This window comes from Sapajus apella, unplaced genomic scaffold (assembly GCF_009761245.1).
Source record: "Sapajus apella isolate SASKATOON/1434 unplaced genomic scaffold, GSC_monkey_1.0 scaffold33, whole genome shotgun sequence".
Taxonomy (NCBI): domain Eukaryota; kingdom Metazoa; phylum Chordata; class Mammalia; order Primates; family Cebidae; genus Sapajus; species Sapajus apella.
The window spans coordinates 7438541-7457785 of record NW_022436973.1 but is presented as its reverse complement, the minus strand read 5'-3'; the positions used below and the strand labels follow the sequence as shown (position 1 = coordinate 7457785).

The window sequence follows — 19245 nt, the reverse complement described above, 5'->3', positions numbered from 1 at the left end:
TTTATAGATTTCCTGTTCAGCTTCCAGTTATTATTTTGGGTTTTTCTCTACACAAGACATCAGGATATGCTGGCAAACTGAACCACGCCTCTGAAAAGCTCTGGGTCACTATAGTCATGCTGGAGGTAAGGACAGAGCATGAAGGCATTTTCTTAGAACACCTCTGCCAGAAAGATTCCTGTCCTGAATTTTAAGGCCAGGCGTGGTGGCTAATGCCTATGATCCCAGTACTTTAGGAGGCTGAGGCAGGTGGATTGCTTGAGCCCAGGAGTTTGAGACCAGCCTGGGCAACATAGGGAGACCCTATCTCTACAAAAAATAACAATAAAAAACTTAGCTGGACATGGTGAAACATGCCTGTGGTCCCAGCTACCTGGAAGGCTGAGGTGGGAGGATTGCTTGGGCCTGGCAGTCAAGGCAGCATGCGCCATGATTATGCCACTGCACTCCAGCCTGAGCAACTGAGAGAGAGACCTTGTCTCAGAAACAAAAACAAACAAAAACCCAGAGTTGGCCTTGTGCGGTACCTCACGCCTGTAGTAATCCCAACACTTAGGGAGGCCGAGGTGGGCGGATCACGAGGTCAGGAGATCAAGACGATCTTGGCCAACATGGTGAAACCCCGTCTCTACTAACATACAAAAAATTAGCAGGGAGTAGTGGCGCGCATGTAGTTTCAGCTACTTGGAAGGCTGAGGCAGGGGAATTGCTTGAACTGGGAGGTGGAGGTTGCAGTGAGCTGAGATCGTGCCACTGCACCCCAACCTGGTGACAGAGCAAGACTCCATCTCAAAAAACGAAAAAAACAAAAAGAACCAGAATTTTATTTTCTAGTGACTTATTCATCATAATAAGGGAGATTGCTCTGTCCCTGGAAGAACTGAATTGTTTTAAGTTTTTTTTTTTTGAGATGGAGTTTTACTCTTGTTACCCAGGCTGGAGTGCAATGGCGCGATTTCGGCTTCACCGCAACCTCCGCCTCCTGGGTTCAAGCAATTCTCATACCTCAGCCTCCCGAGTAGCTGGGACTACAGGCGTGCGCCACGATGCCCAGCTAATTTTTGTATTTTTAGTAGAGACGGGGTTTCACCATGTTGACCAGGATGGTCTCGCTCTCTTGACCTCGTGATCCACCTGCCTCGGCCTCCCAAAGTGCTGGAATTACAGATATGAGCCACTGCGCCCGGCCTTGTTTTAAGTTTAAGGATTGGTTCTCAACCCAGGACAGGTGGATATTTTCAGTGGTGCTTTGTGTATGTGACCTGGCATATGTCCTCTTTTAATTTCTTTGTTTGTCTTAAGTTTGTAAGAAACTCCTGATTTTGTATTTGCAAGTAATCACAAAGTGTTTCATCGCTATTTTGCTCATTTTAGAATATTGTGGGTAATGCTAGGCCTAAAGAAACAGATCACAAAAGTCTTTCATCATCTCCTGATAAACGAGAGAGGTTTAAAGAACAGAGAAAAGCCACAGTGAATGTGAAGAAAGACAAAGAAGATAAACCCTTAAAGACGGAAAAGCGACCCAAGCAGCCTGATAAAGAAGGAAAGTTGATCTGTTCTGAAAAGGGGAAAGTGTCAGAAAAAAGCCTTCCCAAGAACGAGAAGGAAGATAAGGAAAACATTTCAGAAAACGACAGGGAGTATTCTGGAGAAGCCAAAGTGGATAAGAAACCTGAAAATGACATTGTGAAGAGTCCACAAGAAAACTTGAGGGAACCCAAAAGAAAACGAGGCAGACCCCCTTCCATAGCTCCTGCTGGTGAGTTTTTCAAGTGGGCTCTGCAATGGGCAATGCCAGAATATTCTTCTGTGGCCCTTTGTGGTTCTTTGTAACTTGTATACTTCAATTCTTTGTTTTTGTGACTGACTTTGAATTGTCTTATGATCTGGAAACAAGTTGTGTTCATGAAGCTGAATTTAAGTGATGCACGTCTCCAGGTGAATGTAAGTTGGGAATTGTGTTCATAACTGAGCTCCCTGAAGCACTGGCTAACTGTTGACTAGATACTTCAGCTTATTTGAGAAAACCTGATAAACCAAGGCCTTTTCCTTGTGCTTTTTTGAATGATCTCCGTTTAAGTCATTTTAATGGAACCTGGAATCAGGAAATAGAGTTTTAGTGAGACAGACGTGAAAGAAAAGAAGTAGTAAAAAGGTGTGGGCTTCTGAAGGAGACGGGGACAAAGGAACATTGGAGCTAAAATGCCTGGGTACATTTTGTAATTGAGCTCCTTGGAGAGTAATTATTGATTAGAAATTCTCACAGTCTAAATAAGCAAGGTGGCTAATTGCTAAGAGACAAGGTTAGAGGGTATAGATTTAGGGAAGAATGCACAGTTACTAGAAAACTTAAAATTTGGAATTATTCTAGAATAACCAAGAATAAAATAAGCCCTGATTCCTTCCTAAGCCAAACACTCGTTCTTCAGATCAATTCAGTGTCATGAGGAGTCCCCCAAGGTCTGTAGACTGAACCTGCCTATGATTAAGTATCTGGCAGTGATCTTCAGACATTCTTGATTGTGCATTCTCTATGTGTTTAGCTGACAAACTGAGAATCCCCTAGCCCTTTTTTTTTTTTTTTTTTTTTGAGACAGAGTTTCGCTCTTGTTACCCAGGCTGGAGTGCAATGGCGCGATCTCGGCTCACTGCAACCTCCGCCTCCTGGGTTCAGGCAATTCTCCTGCCTCAGCCTCCTGAGCAGCTGGGATTACAGGCACGTGCCACCATGCCCAGCTAATTTTTTGTATTTTTAGTAGAGACGGGGATTCACCATGTTGACCAGGATGGTCTTGATCTCTTGACCTCGTGATCCACCTGCCTCGGCCTCCCAAAGTGCTGGGATTATAGGCGTGAGCCACCGTGCCCAGCCCCTAGCACGTTTTAAAGCAGTATTTATCTTTTTCTCACAATTTTAAATAGCTGCAGTGGATATATTTAAGAAACAAAAACGTGAAGGCTGAGTGCATTGGTGCATGTTTGTTGTCCCAGCTACTCTGGAGGATGAAGTGGGAGGATTGCTTGAGCCCAAGTGTTCCAAACCAGGCTAGGCAATGTAGTGACACCCCATCTCAAACACACACACACACACACACACACACACAAATGCGCGCGCGCGCGCGCGCCTGCGACATATATTTTCATCAAAACTGTGGAACTACAAAGCAAGCCTTTTCATTATTCCCTAACGATGTAGAGAATGGAAAGCTAGTCTTCCCTATCAAATCAACTGTCAAACTTAATTTCTGTGGAAAAAAATTTAGCTTTCTTCACATAAATATATTAGTATTCATTGTAAGATAGGAAATTATATAATAGGTTGATTCGTCTCCAGATGAACTAAGAGATCTTCCCCTCTAGTGGTTGTAACTGGGATTTGTCCTCAGGAGCTGAGGATGCTGTAATTGTCCCTTGAGCTAAATAGGGCCTAGACCTTTGCTGTCCATTATGGTAGCCAGTAGCCGCATGGTGCTATTGACTACTTGAAGTGTAACTAGTCTGAATCGAGATGTGCTGTAAGTGTAAGTAAACACTGGATTTGAAATACTTAGTACAAAGAGTGTAACACACATCAACTTAAAAATATTGAGTATGGCCGGGCATGGTGGCTCATGCCTATAATTCCAGCACTTTGGGAGCCTGAGGCGGTTGGATCACTTGAGGTCAGGAGTTTGAGACCAGCCTGGCCAACATGGTGAAACCCTGTTTCTACTGGGAAAAAAAAAAAAAGTTAGCCAGTCTTGGCGGTGGGTGCCTGTAATCCCAGCTACTCAGGAGACCGAGGCAAGAGAATTGCTTGAACGAGGAGACAGTGGTTGCAGTGAGCTGATATCGGGCCACCGCACTCCAGCTTGGGCAACAGTGCAAGACCCTGTCTCAAACACAAAAAAATTGATTCCATGTTGAAATGTTTTTTAAGGCTGGGTGCAGTGCCTCATCCCTGTAATCATCCAGCGCTTTGGGAGGCCAAGGAGGGAGGATCACTTGAGCCCAGGAGTTCAAGACCAGCCTTGGCAACTTAGTGAGATCTTATCTCTACAAAATATTAAAAAATTGGCTGAGAGTGGTGGCACATGCTTGTAGTCCCAGCTGTTCCAGAGGCTGAGGCAGGAAGATTGCTGAGCCCAGTTTAAAAAAAAAAAAATTAAAAAGATATTGGATTAAGGGAGAGTGGGGAGGGGTAATGTGGGGAGAAATGCCAGATATAGGTGATGGGGGGTTAGAGGCAGCAAACCACCTTGCCATGTGTGTACCTATGCAACAATCCTGCATGATCTGCACATGTACCCCAGAGCCTAAAGTAAAAAAGAAAAAAAAAAGTATTGGGTTAAATAAGTTATATTATTTAAATTAACATTTTAAACATTTTTTGGTTTTTCAGACAGGGTCTCACTCTGTTACCTAGGCTGGAGTGCAGTGGTGTGATTGTGGCTTACTCCATTCTCTACCTCCTGGGCTCAAGTGATCCTCCTGCCTCAGCCTCTCCACTAGCTGGGACTACAGGCACATGCCACCATGCCTAGCTAATTTATTTTTTGTAGAGACAGGGTTTTACTTTGTTGCCTAGGTTTGTCTCAATCTCCTGGCCTCAAGCAATCTTCCTGCCTTGGCCTTTGAAAGTGCTGAGATTACAGGTGTAAGCCACCATGCCTGGCACTTAAAAATCAAACCCTCTTAAGTGGTTAGTAAAAAATTTAAAATTGGTGGTGCGTGGTGGCTTAGGAATTTGAGACCAGGCTGGCTAACATGGTGAAACCCCGTCGCTAGTAAAAATACAAAAATTGTCTGGGTGCAGTGGCTCACGCCTGTAATCCCAGCATTTTGGGGCCAAGGTAGGCGGATCACCTGAGGTCAGGAGTTTGAGACCAGCATGGTTAACATGGTGAAATCCTATCCCTACTAAAGACACAAAAATTAGATGAGCATGGTGGCTCATAATCCCACCTACTTGGGAGGGTAAGGCAGGAGAATCTGTTGAACCCAGCAGGCAGAGGTTGCAGTGAGCCAGGATCGTACCACTGCACTCCAGCCTGGGTGACAGTGTGAGACTCCATCTCAAAAAAAAAATTACATGTGGCTTGCCCTCTTAGTATATTTCCATTGAACAGCACTGGCTTTATGCTCACTGACTTTCTCAACAGAGATCTGAGAGAGAAGCCACAATGCCCAAGGCATCCTTAATCTGTGATGGATTGACTTTAGTGCATTGAGATTAGAACTAGTTGTATACCACCCTTAGGAAAACAGAGAAAATATCTCTCTGTTCAGATGAGGAACACCAGTTGAGAAAATCTGGAAGTTTTAAACCTCCAGGCAGAATACCATAGAGCACCATGTTAAGATGTGGGATGTGTGAGAGGCAGGCCCTTTTATGTAAAGTGAAGGGCAGTTAAAGGCAGTTACACAAGGAGAGGTGGAAAATGTAAACTGGCAGAAATCTGACGTGTCCTTAGCTCAGTTTAGGAAAGAGTATGTGTGAGACCTGAATGTTTTGAAACTGATTCCCCTTTAGCTATTCATGCCCTGGCTTATACCCTCCAGAAAGTATGTACAGGAGTAGTAGTACCCCAACAAGTAGACTACTCCTTTGAAGCCACATGACTCCATTGAGATAAGAGAAAGGACATTTTTTTAAAATAAGTGCAGGACTTCATAGTGAGTAGGATAACTTTAATATAGAAAGGATGTTTTCCAACTTTACAGTGAATCATTGCCCAAGGCACTTGTAAAAACAGATTCCAGCCATGCCTTAGTCCAAACAGTCAGACTGTCTGGGTGGAAACCTGGGAATATGAATTGTTAATAAGCTTCCCAGGTGACTTACACTGTAAGAGGAGTTTGGGAAAAACTCAAGTTCTGTCTAGTGAGGCCGTTTCTATATGGTATCAAAGGGAAGAAGACTTGCCAAATATCCCATATATTGTTCAAATCCCCGCCGGGCACGGTGGCTCACGCCTGTAATCCCAGCCCTTTGGGAGGCCGAGGCGGGTGGATCACGAGGTCAAGAGATTGAGACCATCCTGGTTAACATGGTGAAACCCTGTCTCTACTAAAAATACAAAAAATTAGCTGGGCATGGTGGCGTGTGCCTGTAATCCCAGCTACTCAGGAGGCTGAGGCAGCAGAATTGCCTGAACTCAGGAGGCGGAGGTTGCGGTGAGCCGAGATCGCGCCATTGCACTCCAGCCTGGGTAACAAGAGCGAAACTCTGTCTCAAAAAAAAAACAAAAAACAAATCCCCTTAAAACATTACCTGGAATAAGGTCATTGACTTGTAGAGCCTTCCTTGAGCACCCTGGGTTGTATAGACTTGATTGTGAACAGTATCTGAGCTACTTAGAGAGGATTGTTTGTATTTATTTATTTTACTTTTTTTTTTTTTTTTTGAGATGGAATCTTACTCTGTCTCCCAGGCTAGAGTGCATGATCTTGGCTCACTGTAACCTCTGCCTCCTGGGTTCAAGCCATTCTTGTGCCTCAGCTTCCTGAGTAGCTGGAACTACAGCGTGTGCCACCATGCCCAGCTAAGTGTTTGCATTTTTAGTAGAGACGGGTTTCACCCTGTTGGCCAGCCTGGTCGTGAACTCCTGATCTCAGGTGGTCTGCCCACCTCGGCCTCCCAAAGTGCTGGGATTAGAGACGTGAGCCACCATGCCCGGCATGTTTGTATTTATGTTTAACTTGGAATATATGAGATCTCCAAGTTCTGCCAGTTTCAACAAAATAATATCGGTGCATTGGGAAACTTGAACACAGGAAGAACCAAGGAGTTCAATGGTCTCCTCTAGTTTGCCTCCACACACTTCAGGCCTGTGTTTTGTTGAGCCATTTGACTGACCTGAAGCTACAGGTCTTAGAAGCTACAGGTCTCGTCTTTCTCCATTCCTTTCCTCTTTTCCTCCCATTTACTTATCTTCCTCCCTCTTCCTTTCCTCCTTCCTCTTTCCTCTCCTTTTGCCCTTCCTGAGACCCCTTAGCCCTGCTTTCCTGCCCGATTTCCCAGTTTCTTTCTTCTGCTTGCCTTTTTGATTCTCATTTTTTCTGATTTGGTGAGAGCTTCTTAAGTGGTAGGTTAAAACTAAATAGTAAGAGCCAGGCACAGTGGTTCACACCTATAATCCCAGCACTTTGGGAGGTCAAGGCGGGCAGATCACCTGAGGCCCAGAGTTCGAGACCAGCCTGACCAAGGTGGAGAAACCCCATGTCTACTAAAAATCTAAAAATACAGAATTAGCTGGGCTTGGTGGTGCATGCCTGTAATCCCAGCTACTGGGGAGGCTGAGGCAGCAGAATCGCTTGAACCTGGGAAGGGAAGGTTGCGGTGAGCCAGATTGCAGCACTGCACTCCAGCCTGGGCAACAAGAGCAAAACTCTGTCTCAAAAAAAAAAAAAAAAGCCAGGCACGCCAGGCATGGTGGCTCACACCTGTAATCCTAGCGCTTTGGGAGGCCTAGGTGAGTGGATCATAAGGTCAGGAGTTCGAGAGCAGCCTGGCCAAGATTGTGAAACCCCATCTCTACTAAAAACAAACAAAAAAAATTAGCGTGGTTGCACATGCCTGTAGTCCCAGCTACTTGGGAGGCTAAGGCAGAAGAATCGCCTGAATCCAGGAGGTGGAAGTTGCAGTGAGCCAAGATCGTGCCACTGTGCTCAACCTGGGTAACAGAGTGAGACTCTGTCTCAAAAAAAAAAAAAAAAAAAAAAAGCCAAGCAGGGCGGCTCACACCTGTAATCCCAGCACTTTGGGAAGCCGAGGTGGGTGGATCACTTGAGGTCAGGAGTTCGAGATCAGCCTGACCAACATGACAAAACCCCGTTTCTACTAAAATAAGTAAATAAAATAAAACAAAATAAAAAATCCAAACTAAATAGTAAGTACTATGCCGGGTGTGTGGCTCACGCCTGTAATCTTAACACTTTAGGAGGCCAAGGTGGGCGGGTCACTTGAAGTCAGGAATTTGAGACCAACCTGGCCAACATAGTGAAATCCCATCTCTACTAAAAATAATAATAATAATAATAATCATTAGCCAGGTGTGCTGGCAGGTGCCTATAATCCCAGCTTCAGGGAAGGCTGAGGCAGGAGAATCGCTTGAACCCAGGAGGCAGAGGTTGCAGTGAACCGAGATTGCGCCACTGCACTCCAGCCTGGTCAACAGAGCAAGACTTCATCTCAAAAAAACATGCAAACAAACAAACAAATGAAAAACTAAATAGTAAATACTCTCCAAAAGCTTAGCATCTGTACTGCTAAATTATGTCAGCTGGGTTTGCTGGTGACTAGCAGCCTTGCCTGGAACATACACTGTTAAGTAGCATAGTCTCCCCAAAACGTTTTTAGGGTTGTGTTTAAGAAAATACAAATTCTCAGCTCACGCCTGTGATCTCACCACTTTGGGAGGGTGAGGTGGGTGGATCACCTGAGGTCAGGAGTTCGAGACCAGTCTGGCCCACATAGTGAAGCCCTGTCTCTACTAAAAATACAAAAAATTAGCTGGGTATGGTGACGGGTGCCTGTAATTTCAACCATGAGGGAAGCTGAGGCAGGAGAATCATCTGGACCCGGTAGGCGAAGGTTGCAGTGAGCTGAGATTGCACCATTGCATTCCATTCTGGGCATGAAGAGTAAAACTCTGCCTCAAAAAAAAGAAAGAAAGAAAGAAAATACATATTCTTGGCTGGACCTGGTGGCTCATGCCTATAATGCCAGAATTTTGGGAGGCCGAGGTGGCTGATCACCTGAGGTCTGGAGTTCGAGATCAGCCTGACCAACATGAGGAAGCTCTGACTCTACTAAAAATACAAAAATTAGCCAGGTGTGGTGGTGGGTGCCTGTAATCACAGCTACTCGGGAGGCTGAAGCAGGAGAATCGCTAGAACCTGGGAGGCGGAGTTTGCAGTGAGCCAAGATTGTGCCACTGCACTTCAGCCTGGGTGACAGAGAGAGACTCTGTCTCTTAAAAAAAAAAAAAAAAAAGAATAAAAATTCTCTTGGACATTTTACATGTACCCTCAAAAGTAGGCCCAGTGCCTCGGTGGCTCATACCTGTAATCCCAGTACTTCGAGAGGCCAAGGCGGGCAGATCATCTGATGTTGGGAGTTTGAGACCAGCCTGAGCAACATGGAGAAACCCTGTCTCTACTAAAAATACAAAATTAGCCAGGCATGGTGGCGCATGCTTGTAATCCCAGCTACTCAGGAGGCTGAGGTAGGAGAATCGCTTGAACCTGGGAGGCGGAGGTTGCGGTGAGCCAAGATGGTGCCATTGCACTCCAGCCTGGGCAACAAGAGCGAAACGCCATCTAAAAAAAAAAATAGGCCCAATGGTAAGACAATTAATGTAGCAAGTAGAGGTTGAAAACTGGAGCTGGATCATAGAAAAGATTGAGGAGGTCAATTGCAAGGTATCACCATCTCCTATAAGGAAGTAATTTCTTACTCATTTTACTTTTTTTCTTTTAAGTAAGAATGCCCTTTTGATGTTCTGTTTATAATGCAGTGATTTCTGCATATATATATATATATATATATATATAAAAAATATATATAAATATATATATATAAAAATGACAGATTGGACACTAAGAAATTACATATCTTTTTTTGTGTGGTTTTATAAACATTGCAGCTGTGGATTCAAACTCTCAAACTTTGCAACCAATAACATTGGAATTGAGAAGACGGAAAATATCAAAAGGATGTGAAGTCCCATTAAAACGTCCTCGGGTTGACAAAAATTCATGTGAGTCTCCAGTTTGTTTATGTGTGGCTAGAATTTGACATTGGGTCAACCTCCTCTCTATTCATCCTGCCCCTATTCCCTATAGGCTCCAATGTTTGTCTCTGGTCACGTAAGGTAATGTGAGTGGGACGCATTTGGATCAGAAGGAGTTTTTGCTATAAGAAAAAGAAATTCCAAAACACAAACTACTAATGTTGAATTCTATGGTATCAACTTCATATCCATAAATTACATTTGATTTGGATGCTGCTGGAAATTTAATGGCTTAGGAAGGGATGGGTTTCACATATGCAGAGTGAAACTTTAAAAATACTATTTATTAGGCTGGGCGCTGTGGCTCACACCTGTAATCCGTAATCCCAACACTTTGGGAGGCTGAGGCGGGCGGATCACAAGGTCAGGAGTTCGAGACCAGCCTGGCCAACATGATGAAACCCCGTCTCTATTGAAAAAAAAAAATACTACTTATCAGCTGGGGCACCATGGCTTGTGCCTGGAATCCCAGCAGTTTGGGAGGCTGAGGCGGGTGGATCATCTGAGGTCAGGAGTTCGAGACTAGTCTAGCCAACATGGTGAAACCGTGTCTCTACTAAAAATACAAAAATTAGCTTGGCGTTGTGGTGGACGCCTGAAATCCCGGCTACTCGGGAGGCTGAGGCAGGAGAATTACTTGAACCTGGGAGGTGGAGGTTGCAGTGAGCCAAGACCGTGCCATGCCTTCCAGCCTGGGTGACAGAGTGAGACTCTGTCTCAAAAATAAATAAATAAATAAAATACTATTATATTGACTTGTATAAATAAATTTAAATTTCAGAAGTACCCCGTTGGCTCCAAAAAGGATTTGTGATGGCTCTAAGTAAGGCTCTTATAAACCTTATTGACTTTGGAAGTTAGTACATTTGGGAAGCCCCAAAATAGAACATAGTTGTCAGGATTGGGACATGACCTGGCACATGTTTTCAGATTATGAATCCTTAAAGAAGTGAAATTCTATCCTGGCAGGGAGGGTTTGCCCTTACTTAAAACTGTAAACTAGGAAAGAGTATTTCCTTTTATCTCTAGCATTCCAGGAGTCTCTCTGTAAAGTCCTTATAGAGACATCCAGCCCAGAAATCTGTAGTAGCAGACTATTTCTTCTTGGTCTCTTGACTACAACTCTCTTAATGGTTTAATAGCCCAGGAAAAGTCAAAAAACTACTCGGAAAACACTGACAAAGACTTATCGAGGAGACGTTCCTCCAGGCTGTCCACTAATGGGACCCATGAGATCCTAGATCCTGACTTGGTTGTATCAGATTTGGTTGATACGGATCCTTTGCAAGACACGTTGTCTAGTACCAAGGAATCTGAAAAAGGTGAGTCAGTCTGTTCAGGAATTGTCTTGCCAACCTGGTGCTTATTTAGTGAGAATTAAAGTCATTGTGTTCTGCCTTCCACAAGTAGTAAACTGTCTTGAAATCAAACTATTGAATGCACTGCAGTGTTTTTATAATGTATTGCTCTTCACTGATGATTTATTCATTAGACGTACTTTCCGGATGCATTTGTGGTTGGTTTTGCTTGTCTATGTGTCAGTGTTGGCCTGGAGGTACACTGAAGAGCCCTGCTTCTCTCTCTCTGCTGCCGTCTCATTTGTGCCTTTGTGTTTATACTTCCAGCAATTTCTCCTTTCACTTTCTCTTTCTTTGAGAAGCTCACAGGCTAGCCTGTATGTATTGGAACCTGTGAATGTATACTTCTATGTTTTAGATTAATTATTTTCTGTGGCTTTCGTAGACTGTTGTAGGACTTTTGGCTTTAGAATTACATACATGTATACATTCCTCCAAACTTTTTTTTTCTTTTAGGTCAATTGAAGTCTGCTTTGGAGGCTGGCCAGGTCTCATCTGCACTGACTTGCCACTCCTTTGGGGATGGATCTGGGGCTGCAGACTTGGAGTTGAACTGTCCGTCAGTGGGAGAAAACACTATGAAAACGGAACCGACCTCTACCCTTGTGGAATTACAAGATATTTCAACTGTGGAAGGTTCATATTTAGAGTTAAATTAATCCTCTTCTTACACTTTTGCCTATGCTTTAATTGTGAACCAAAAACAAAAAAATTGACTGTTCTGTTGATGTTTTTTCACCTTTTATTAATAACATTCCCTTATCATTTTAAAGTTATGCTCCTTTCATTTCTGATTTTGATAATTTGTATTCCCTCTCTTAGTATGACTAGGGCTTTATCTATTTTGTTTTTAAAGAACTGACCTTTTACTTTAATTTTATTGTTTGTCTTTTTAAATATCTTTGATTTCTATTTTGATTTTTCTTTCTTCCTTCAACTTTTTCTAGAACTTTAGCTAATTGATTTTAGATCTTTCTTCCCTTTTTTTTTTCTTTACCTGAGGAAAAGATCTTTCTTCCTGATATGAACATTTGAAGTTGTAAATATCTGGCTGGGCGCAGTGGCTCATGCCTGTAATCCCAGCACTTTGGGAGGCTGAGGTGGGCAGATTGCCTGAGGTCGGGAGTTTGAGACCAGCCTGGCCAACATGGTGAAACTCCATCTCTAGTAAAAATACAAAAATTAGCCAGGTGTAGCGGCAGGTACCTGTAATCCCAGCTACTTGGGAAGCTGAGGCAGAAGAATCGCTTTAACCCTGGAGACAGAGGTTGCAATGAGCTGAGACAGCACCATTGCACTCCAGCCTGGGTAACGGAGTGAGACTCTGTCTAAAAAAAAAAAAAAAATAATAATAATAATAAATACAAATAAAAATAAAGTTATAAATTTCCTACTGAGCACTGCTTTAGCAGCATCCTACAAATTTGGGTATGTTGTGTTTCTGTTTTTGTTCAATTTAATATATCTCGTGATTTATTTATTGACCATGGGTTGTTGGTCAACAAATAAAGAAGTATATTGTTTTAGTTTCAAGTATTTTATGTTGCTATTGATTTCTAATGTAATTTTGCTGTGATGAGAGAACATACTCTGTAGGATTTCAATCTTTTTACATTTGTTGAGATTTAATTTATGGTCCAGCATAAGCTCTGTCCTGGTGAATGTTCCATATGCACTTGAAAAGAATATGTATTTTACCATTGTTGTGTGTTTGTTTTGTATCTGTGAAATAGATCAAGGTAGTTGATGGTGTTTCTCTGATAAATTGAGTTTTGTGGGGTTTTTTTCCCTTTTGTCTAATTCTGTCAATTTGTAAAAGAGAGTTGTTAAAATCTCCGTTATTGTAGGTTTGTTCATTTCTCCCTTTAATTTTGTCATTTTTGCTTTATGTATTTTGAAGATGGCATCTTGCTTTGTTGCCTAGGCTGGAGTGCCGTGGTGTGATCTTGGCTCACTGCAACCTCCGCCTCCCAGTTTCAAGCGATTCTTGTTTCAGCCTCCCGAGTAGCTGGGATTACAGGTGTGCGCCACTATGCCCAGCTAACTTTGTATTTTTAGTAGAGACGGGGTTTTACTATGTTGACCAGGCTGGTCTTGAACTCCTGACCTCGTGATCTGCCTGCCTCGGACTCCTAAAGTGCTGGGATTACAGGCGCGAGCCACCGTATCTGGACTAAATGTTATTACTGATATGGTTGGTTTTTGGTCTAACATGTTTTCAGTCTAACATGCTGGCCAGGCTGGTTGTCTGTTTATCTTATTTGTGTTTTGTTCTTTTGTTTCTTTTTTCTTTAGGTTAACTGATTTTTTAAGAATTTCATTTTAATTCATGTGTTATTTTTTAGCTGTATTTCTTAGCATTTTTAAAGCAGTTACTCTATGGATTATGGTATATGCCCTTAACTTTTCATAGTTCACTTAGAGTTAATGTTGATCTACTTGTATGTAAAAATGTTCCAGTAACCTCTCCCATGTTGTAGTTGTCACATGAATTATATCTACATATGCTATAAATTTTTTTTTTTTTTAAATTAATTCATTATTTATTTTTTTGAGAACACGTTTCACTCTTGTTGCCCAGGCTGGAGTGCAATGGTGCAGTCTTGGCACACTGCCACCTCTGCCTCCCAGATTCAAGCAATTCTGCCTCAGCCTCCCAGGCAGCTGGGATTACAGGCATGCGCCACCAGGCCTGGCTAATTTTTTTTGTATTTTAGTAGAGATGGGGTTTCACCGTGTTGGTCAAGCTGGTCTCAAACTCCTGACCTCAAGTGATCTACTTGTCTTGGCCTCCCAAAGTACTGGGATTATACATGTGAGCCACTGCGCCCGGCCTGCTATACATTTTATGATATAGTATTATGAGTTTTGCTTTACACAGTTATGTATGTTAACGACAATAAGGCAAAAGTGACAGTCATATTTACACATGCTTATTTCCAGCGTTCGTCATTACTTCCTGAATATTTCTCTTCAGCATAAGAAATTTTCTTCAGATTTTCTTATAGGTTTCCTGATGACAAATTCTTCTGGTTTTTCTTTGTTTGAACTTGACTTTTTTTTTTTTTTTTTAAAGATTAAGAGCCTCACTGTGTTTCCCAGGCTGGCGTGCAGTGGCACAATCACAGCCCCACAGCAGCCTGGATCTCCTGGGCTCAGGTGATCCTTCTGCCTCAGTCACTTGAGTAGCTGGGACTACAGGTGTGTACCACCATGCTCAGCTAATTTTCTTTTTCTTTAACTTTTAGCTTAAAAAAAAAAAATATATATATATATATATATATACACACACACACACACACACACACAATTTCTCACGGTGTTGCCCAGGTTGATCTCGAACTTAACTGGGCTCAAGAGATTCTCCAGCCTCATCCTCCCAAAGTGCTAGGATTATAAGCATGACCACTGTGCCCAGCCTTGAACTTGTCTTTCTTTAACTTTCATTTTATTCTCGAAGGATCTTTTAACTGAATGTAGAATTGTGGGTTTCTTAGAGCAATCTTGGCCTCTGTTGTTTCTGTAGGGAAGTGAGTGAGCATTCATAGGAGATAGCCTATTAGCAGGCTTGCTTTCCTTCCATTTAGCTGTTTTGTGGCTGTAAGGTATTTTTATTGCATATATTTTAAAGAAGTTTTTATTTTGAAATAATTCATTATTAGAAATGTTGTCAAAAATTGGTAGAAAGAATACACCTTTGCCAAATTCCCTAGTTGCTAGCAATTTACCATATTTGCTTTATTCTATTTTTCAAAGTACTTTTTCTGGATCAGATGCGGTGGCTTATGCCTGTATTCCAGCACTTTGGGAGGCTGAGGCAGGCAGATCTTTTGAGGTCAGGAGTTTGAGACCATCCTGGCCAGCATAGTGAAACCCCGTCTCTACAAAAATAAAAAAATTAGCCAGACGTGATGGCACATGCTTGTAGTCCCAGCTACTTGAGAGGCTGAGGCAGGAGAATCTCTTGAACTCGGGAGGAGGAGGTTGCAGTGAGCTGAGATAGCGCTACTGCACTCCAGCCTGGGTGACAGAGGGAGACTCCATCTCAAAAAATAATAATAATATTTTCTTAAGACAAGGACATTCTTCTACATTACCACAATATAATTTTCAAAACGAGGACCTTCTTTAGACTTTATCAGTCTGTGCCTTTCACCTGTTTTATGGTAGTCATCCTGTCTTAATTCTGTATGCTTTTTTTGGGTAATTTAAAAAATATTCATAAATTTAAAAAGAACTCTAGAAATATACAAGAATAATTCAACTAACATTCTTGTCTCCCATAGCCCCATGGCTCACTGCTGTTAGTATTTGGACATGAGGGCCTCAGGGCCATATACTGGCCTGCAGGCCCAGCTTCTTCTGGCCACCTGTTGACTCACCTGCCTGTTGATTCTGCTGCAACTGCATGGCCTCCTTGCTATCCTGCAGCATAGCAGATACACTCCTACCTCCTACCTTGTTCAAGCACACTTTTATTGAATACTTTTTATTCCCAGCCAGAGCAAGTAGATCCATTGGGATATATATTAGTAAAGTGATGGGTAATATTTATTTATGTATTCATTCATTTATTTGTTTGAGAAGGATTTTGCTCTGTCACCCAGGCTAGAGTATAGTGGCATGATCATAGTTCACTGCAGCCTCGACCTCCTGGGCTCAGGCCATCTTTCTGCCTCAGCCTCCTGAGTTACTAGGACTACAGGTGTGTGCCACAATGCCTGGCTAATTATATTTTTTCTTTTCCTTTTTTTTTCTGTTGAGATGCAGTGTCGCTCTGTCACTCAGGCTGGAGTGCAATGACATGATCGGGGCTCACTGCAACCTCCACCTCCCAGGCTCAAGCAATTCTCCTCCCTCAGCCTCCTGAGTAGCTGGGACTACAGACACATGCCACCACACCCAGCTAAATTTTTGTATTTCAGTAGGGACAGCGTTTCACCATATTGTCCAGGCTGGTCTCCAACTCCTGAGCTCAGGTGATCTGCCTGCCTTGGCCTTCCAAAGTGCTGGGATTACAGACTTGAGCCACTGTACCCGGCCTAATTATACGTAATTGTGAAAGGAGATAGGGCTGGGCATGGTGACTCACACCTGTAATCTCACCACTTTGGGAGGCCAAGGTGGCTCAGAGTTCAAGACTAGCATGGGCAATATATTGAGACCCTGTCTCCACAAAAAATTAAAAAATTAACCAGGCTTGGTGGCACACATCTGTTGGGAGGCTGACAAGGGAGCATCACTCTAAGCCCGGGAATTCAGTGTTGCAGAGAGCTATGATCCTACCACTGCACTCCAGCCTTGACGACAGAGTGAGACCCTATCTCTGGAAAAACAAAAACAATTATGTATAATTTATTTCATTGTATGGATGTTCCATAATTTATTTACCTAGTCCCTGCTGAAAGATATTTAAGTTCTTTTTAACTTTTCCCTATTAATTCTCCCTGTTTTACAGACAAAGAGCCTAATATTTGGCATGAAGGAATGACTTAGCTAGAGTGGCACACTTCCTAATGGTCAGTATTGTAGAGGTTGGTAAAATTAAATTAAATTTTTTTGAGACAAGGTCTCACTTTCATCCAGGCTGGAATGCAGTGACGCTGTCACGGCTCACTGCAGTCTTGACTTCCAGAGCTTCAGTGATCCTCTCAGTGTTCAGCCTCCTGAATAATTGGGACCACAGGCATACGTTATCACTCCTGGCTAATTTTTGTATTTTTTGTAGAGACAGGGTTTTGCCATTTTGCCTAGGCTGGTCTCGAACTCCTGAGCTCAAGCAATCCACTTGCCTAGGCCTCCCAAAGTGCTGGAATTACAGTTGTGAGCCAGTGTGCCTGGCCCAGAGTCTGTAGCTATTGTTTTCCTGCTGAGTATCTAATTCCATCTGAGATGATGCTGGGTACTATATAAGTCAAGTGAAATGAACAGAGTCCCTACCTTTAGGGTCATTGCACAGCATGTGATGCAAATTTCTGCTCTCAGGGCACTCATTAAAGCAGTGTGTACACTCAGAGTAAGAGGCTTAGTAGGGTGGCAAGGTTTGAAGCGTAGTGTTTGGTACAAATGATGTCAGTACTCCAGGACTGGGTGGTGCCTTTTTAATTATTTGAGTTGTGGAAAATGTGTTGATCTGGAAACTAAATGGTGTTTCTTTTGGTACACAGGTTTAGTAGTGAGTACAGGACAATCCAGAAAGATTGCTAGGGGAGAGGGAGGTTGTTGAGAACTCATTCACCAGGAATGTATTATGTAAGTAAGCAGGAAATAGGTCGGGACCATGACTGTCATCAGAAGCATCCAGCCAGGCCCCTGGAAGCTGGGATGCTGTGTTAGTCACTGGTTAGTTATTGATTTCCTGAGCTGGTGCCACAGTCTTGCATTTCTAAATTGAGATGGAGTCAGTCCCAATCTGAGAAACTGGTGTGAAGGAGTCTCCTGGGTAGCAGGAGGAGGAGCTGGGAGGCCAACGCATCTAGTCTAGAGCTGGCTGTTCCAACCTAACACTGGCACTTGGGGCAGCTCTGCCACCTTGTGGAATGAGTGCTCAGTGATTTTTGTGGGGGCTGAGTGCAGAGATCTGCATTCCAGGGGACTGTGACATTCCTTGAAATGTTCACCAGGACTGTATGTCGGCACGGTTCCTTTCTTTCCACTTGGGTATTTGTGGCCTCAAAGTATTTTTCCTGCATATATAGATGCATATTTTTTCCTGAATATATTTTTAGGAAGTTTACATTTAGAAATAATTTAGATTTATATATCTGTGTAGTGTGTTTTTTTAGAAAAAAGGTGACAAATAATTTCAGATTTATAAAAAAGTTGCAAAAATAACAAAAAGATTTCCCTTATACCTTTCCTTATGTTGGAAATATAGATTCCCCAGTTGCTAGCAATTTACCATGTTAGCTTTATTCTCTTCCAGATTTTTTAATGTGTTTTTTTGAATTGTTTGAAAGTAAATTGCAGACCTTTAGCCCTGAATATTTCAGCGTGTATTTCCTGAAAACAAGGACGTTGTCTTTCATTTCTACAATATAATCAAAATCAAGACCTTTTAAAAACCTTGCCAGTTTTTCTAATAATGTTCTTTGTGGCAAAAATGGGGGTAAATTTTTTTTATTTCTGGTCAAGATCCAATCCAGGAACACACATTGAATTTAGTTGTCATATTTCCTGCAACCTCTGACTTCCTGGTTCAAGCAATTCTCTTGCCTTAGCCTTCCGAGTAGTTGGCATTACAGGCAGGCACCACCAAACCCAGCTAATTTTTGTATTTTTAGTAGAGACAGGGTTTCACCATACTGGCCAGGATGGTCCTGATCTCCTGACCTCATGATACACTCATCTCCCAAAGTGCTGGGATTACAGGCATGAGCCACCATTCCTGGCCTCTTCTGTCTCCTTTAATCTGAAACAGATTTTCAATCTTTTACTTTTTTTACTGGAGTAGAAGATCTTCAGTCTTCTACTTTTTTTTTTTTATAAGGGAACTAAGCTTGTTTTTTTTTTTTCTTTTAAAAAATGACATCTTCAGTTTTTGTCTTTTATGACCTTGACATTACATTTCTGAAGAATATGATGTCTCTCAATTTGGGTTTTTCTGATGTATCCTCATAATTTGATTTGGGCTATTCACTTTTCACAGAAATACCACGTAAGTGATGATGTGTCCTTTTCAAGTGCATTCTATCAGGAGGCACATGATAACCTGTTTGTCTCATCTACTGGTGACATTAACTTTTATCACTTACCTAGGGTAGTATCCACCAGCTTTTTCTGCTATAAAGCTGTTATTACCCCCTTTATGATGAATATGTTTCTTGTGAGAGAAATTTCGAGACTATGTAAATATCTTATTTCCTCATCAAACTTTCATCCATTATTTTATCGTCCACTGGTATTTCTTGCCTGAAACAATTTTTACTGTGATGGTTGCCAAATGGTGATATCTAACTTTCATCATTCTTTCAATATGTGTTAGTTTATATTCTGTCTTAGGAGGCTTTATCTCCCTTCTTTCCTTGTTTATCTGCATGGGCTCATGGATTCTTACGTCCCTCTATGGGTTATAACCTGTTCCTATCATTATTTATTTTAATGCCAAA

At 42.3% G+C, this 19245-nt stretch overlaps 1 protein-coding gene across 10 annotated transcripts in view; it reads left to right on the top strand.

Moving 5' to 3' along the window:
- Positions 1-19245, top strand: part of PHF20 (PHD finger protein 20) — a 167523-nt gene that overhangs the window by 85708 nt on the left and 62570 nt on the right. For all 10 annotated transcript variants that reach the window (XM_032295092.1, XM_032295087.1, XM_032295091.1 and 7 more), the window contains 4 exons: positions 1375-1762; positions 9633-9746; positions 10922-11101; positions 11594-11773. In XM_032295092.1, the coding sequence (XP_032150983.1) occupies positions 1375-1762; positions 9633-9746; positions 10922-11101; positions 11594-11773 (862 nt within the window). The remainder of the gene's footprint in view (positions 1-1374; positions 1763-9632; positions 9747-10921; positions 11102-11593; positions 11774-19245) is intronic.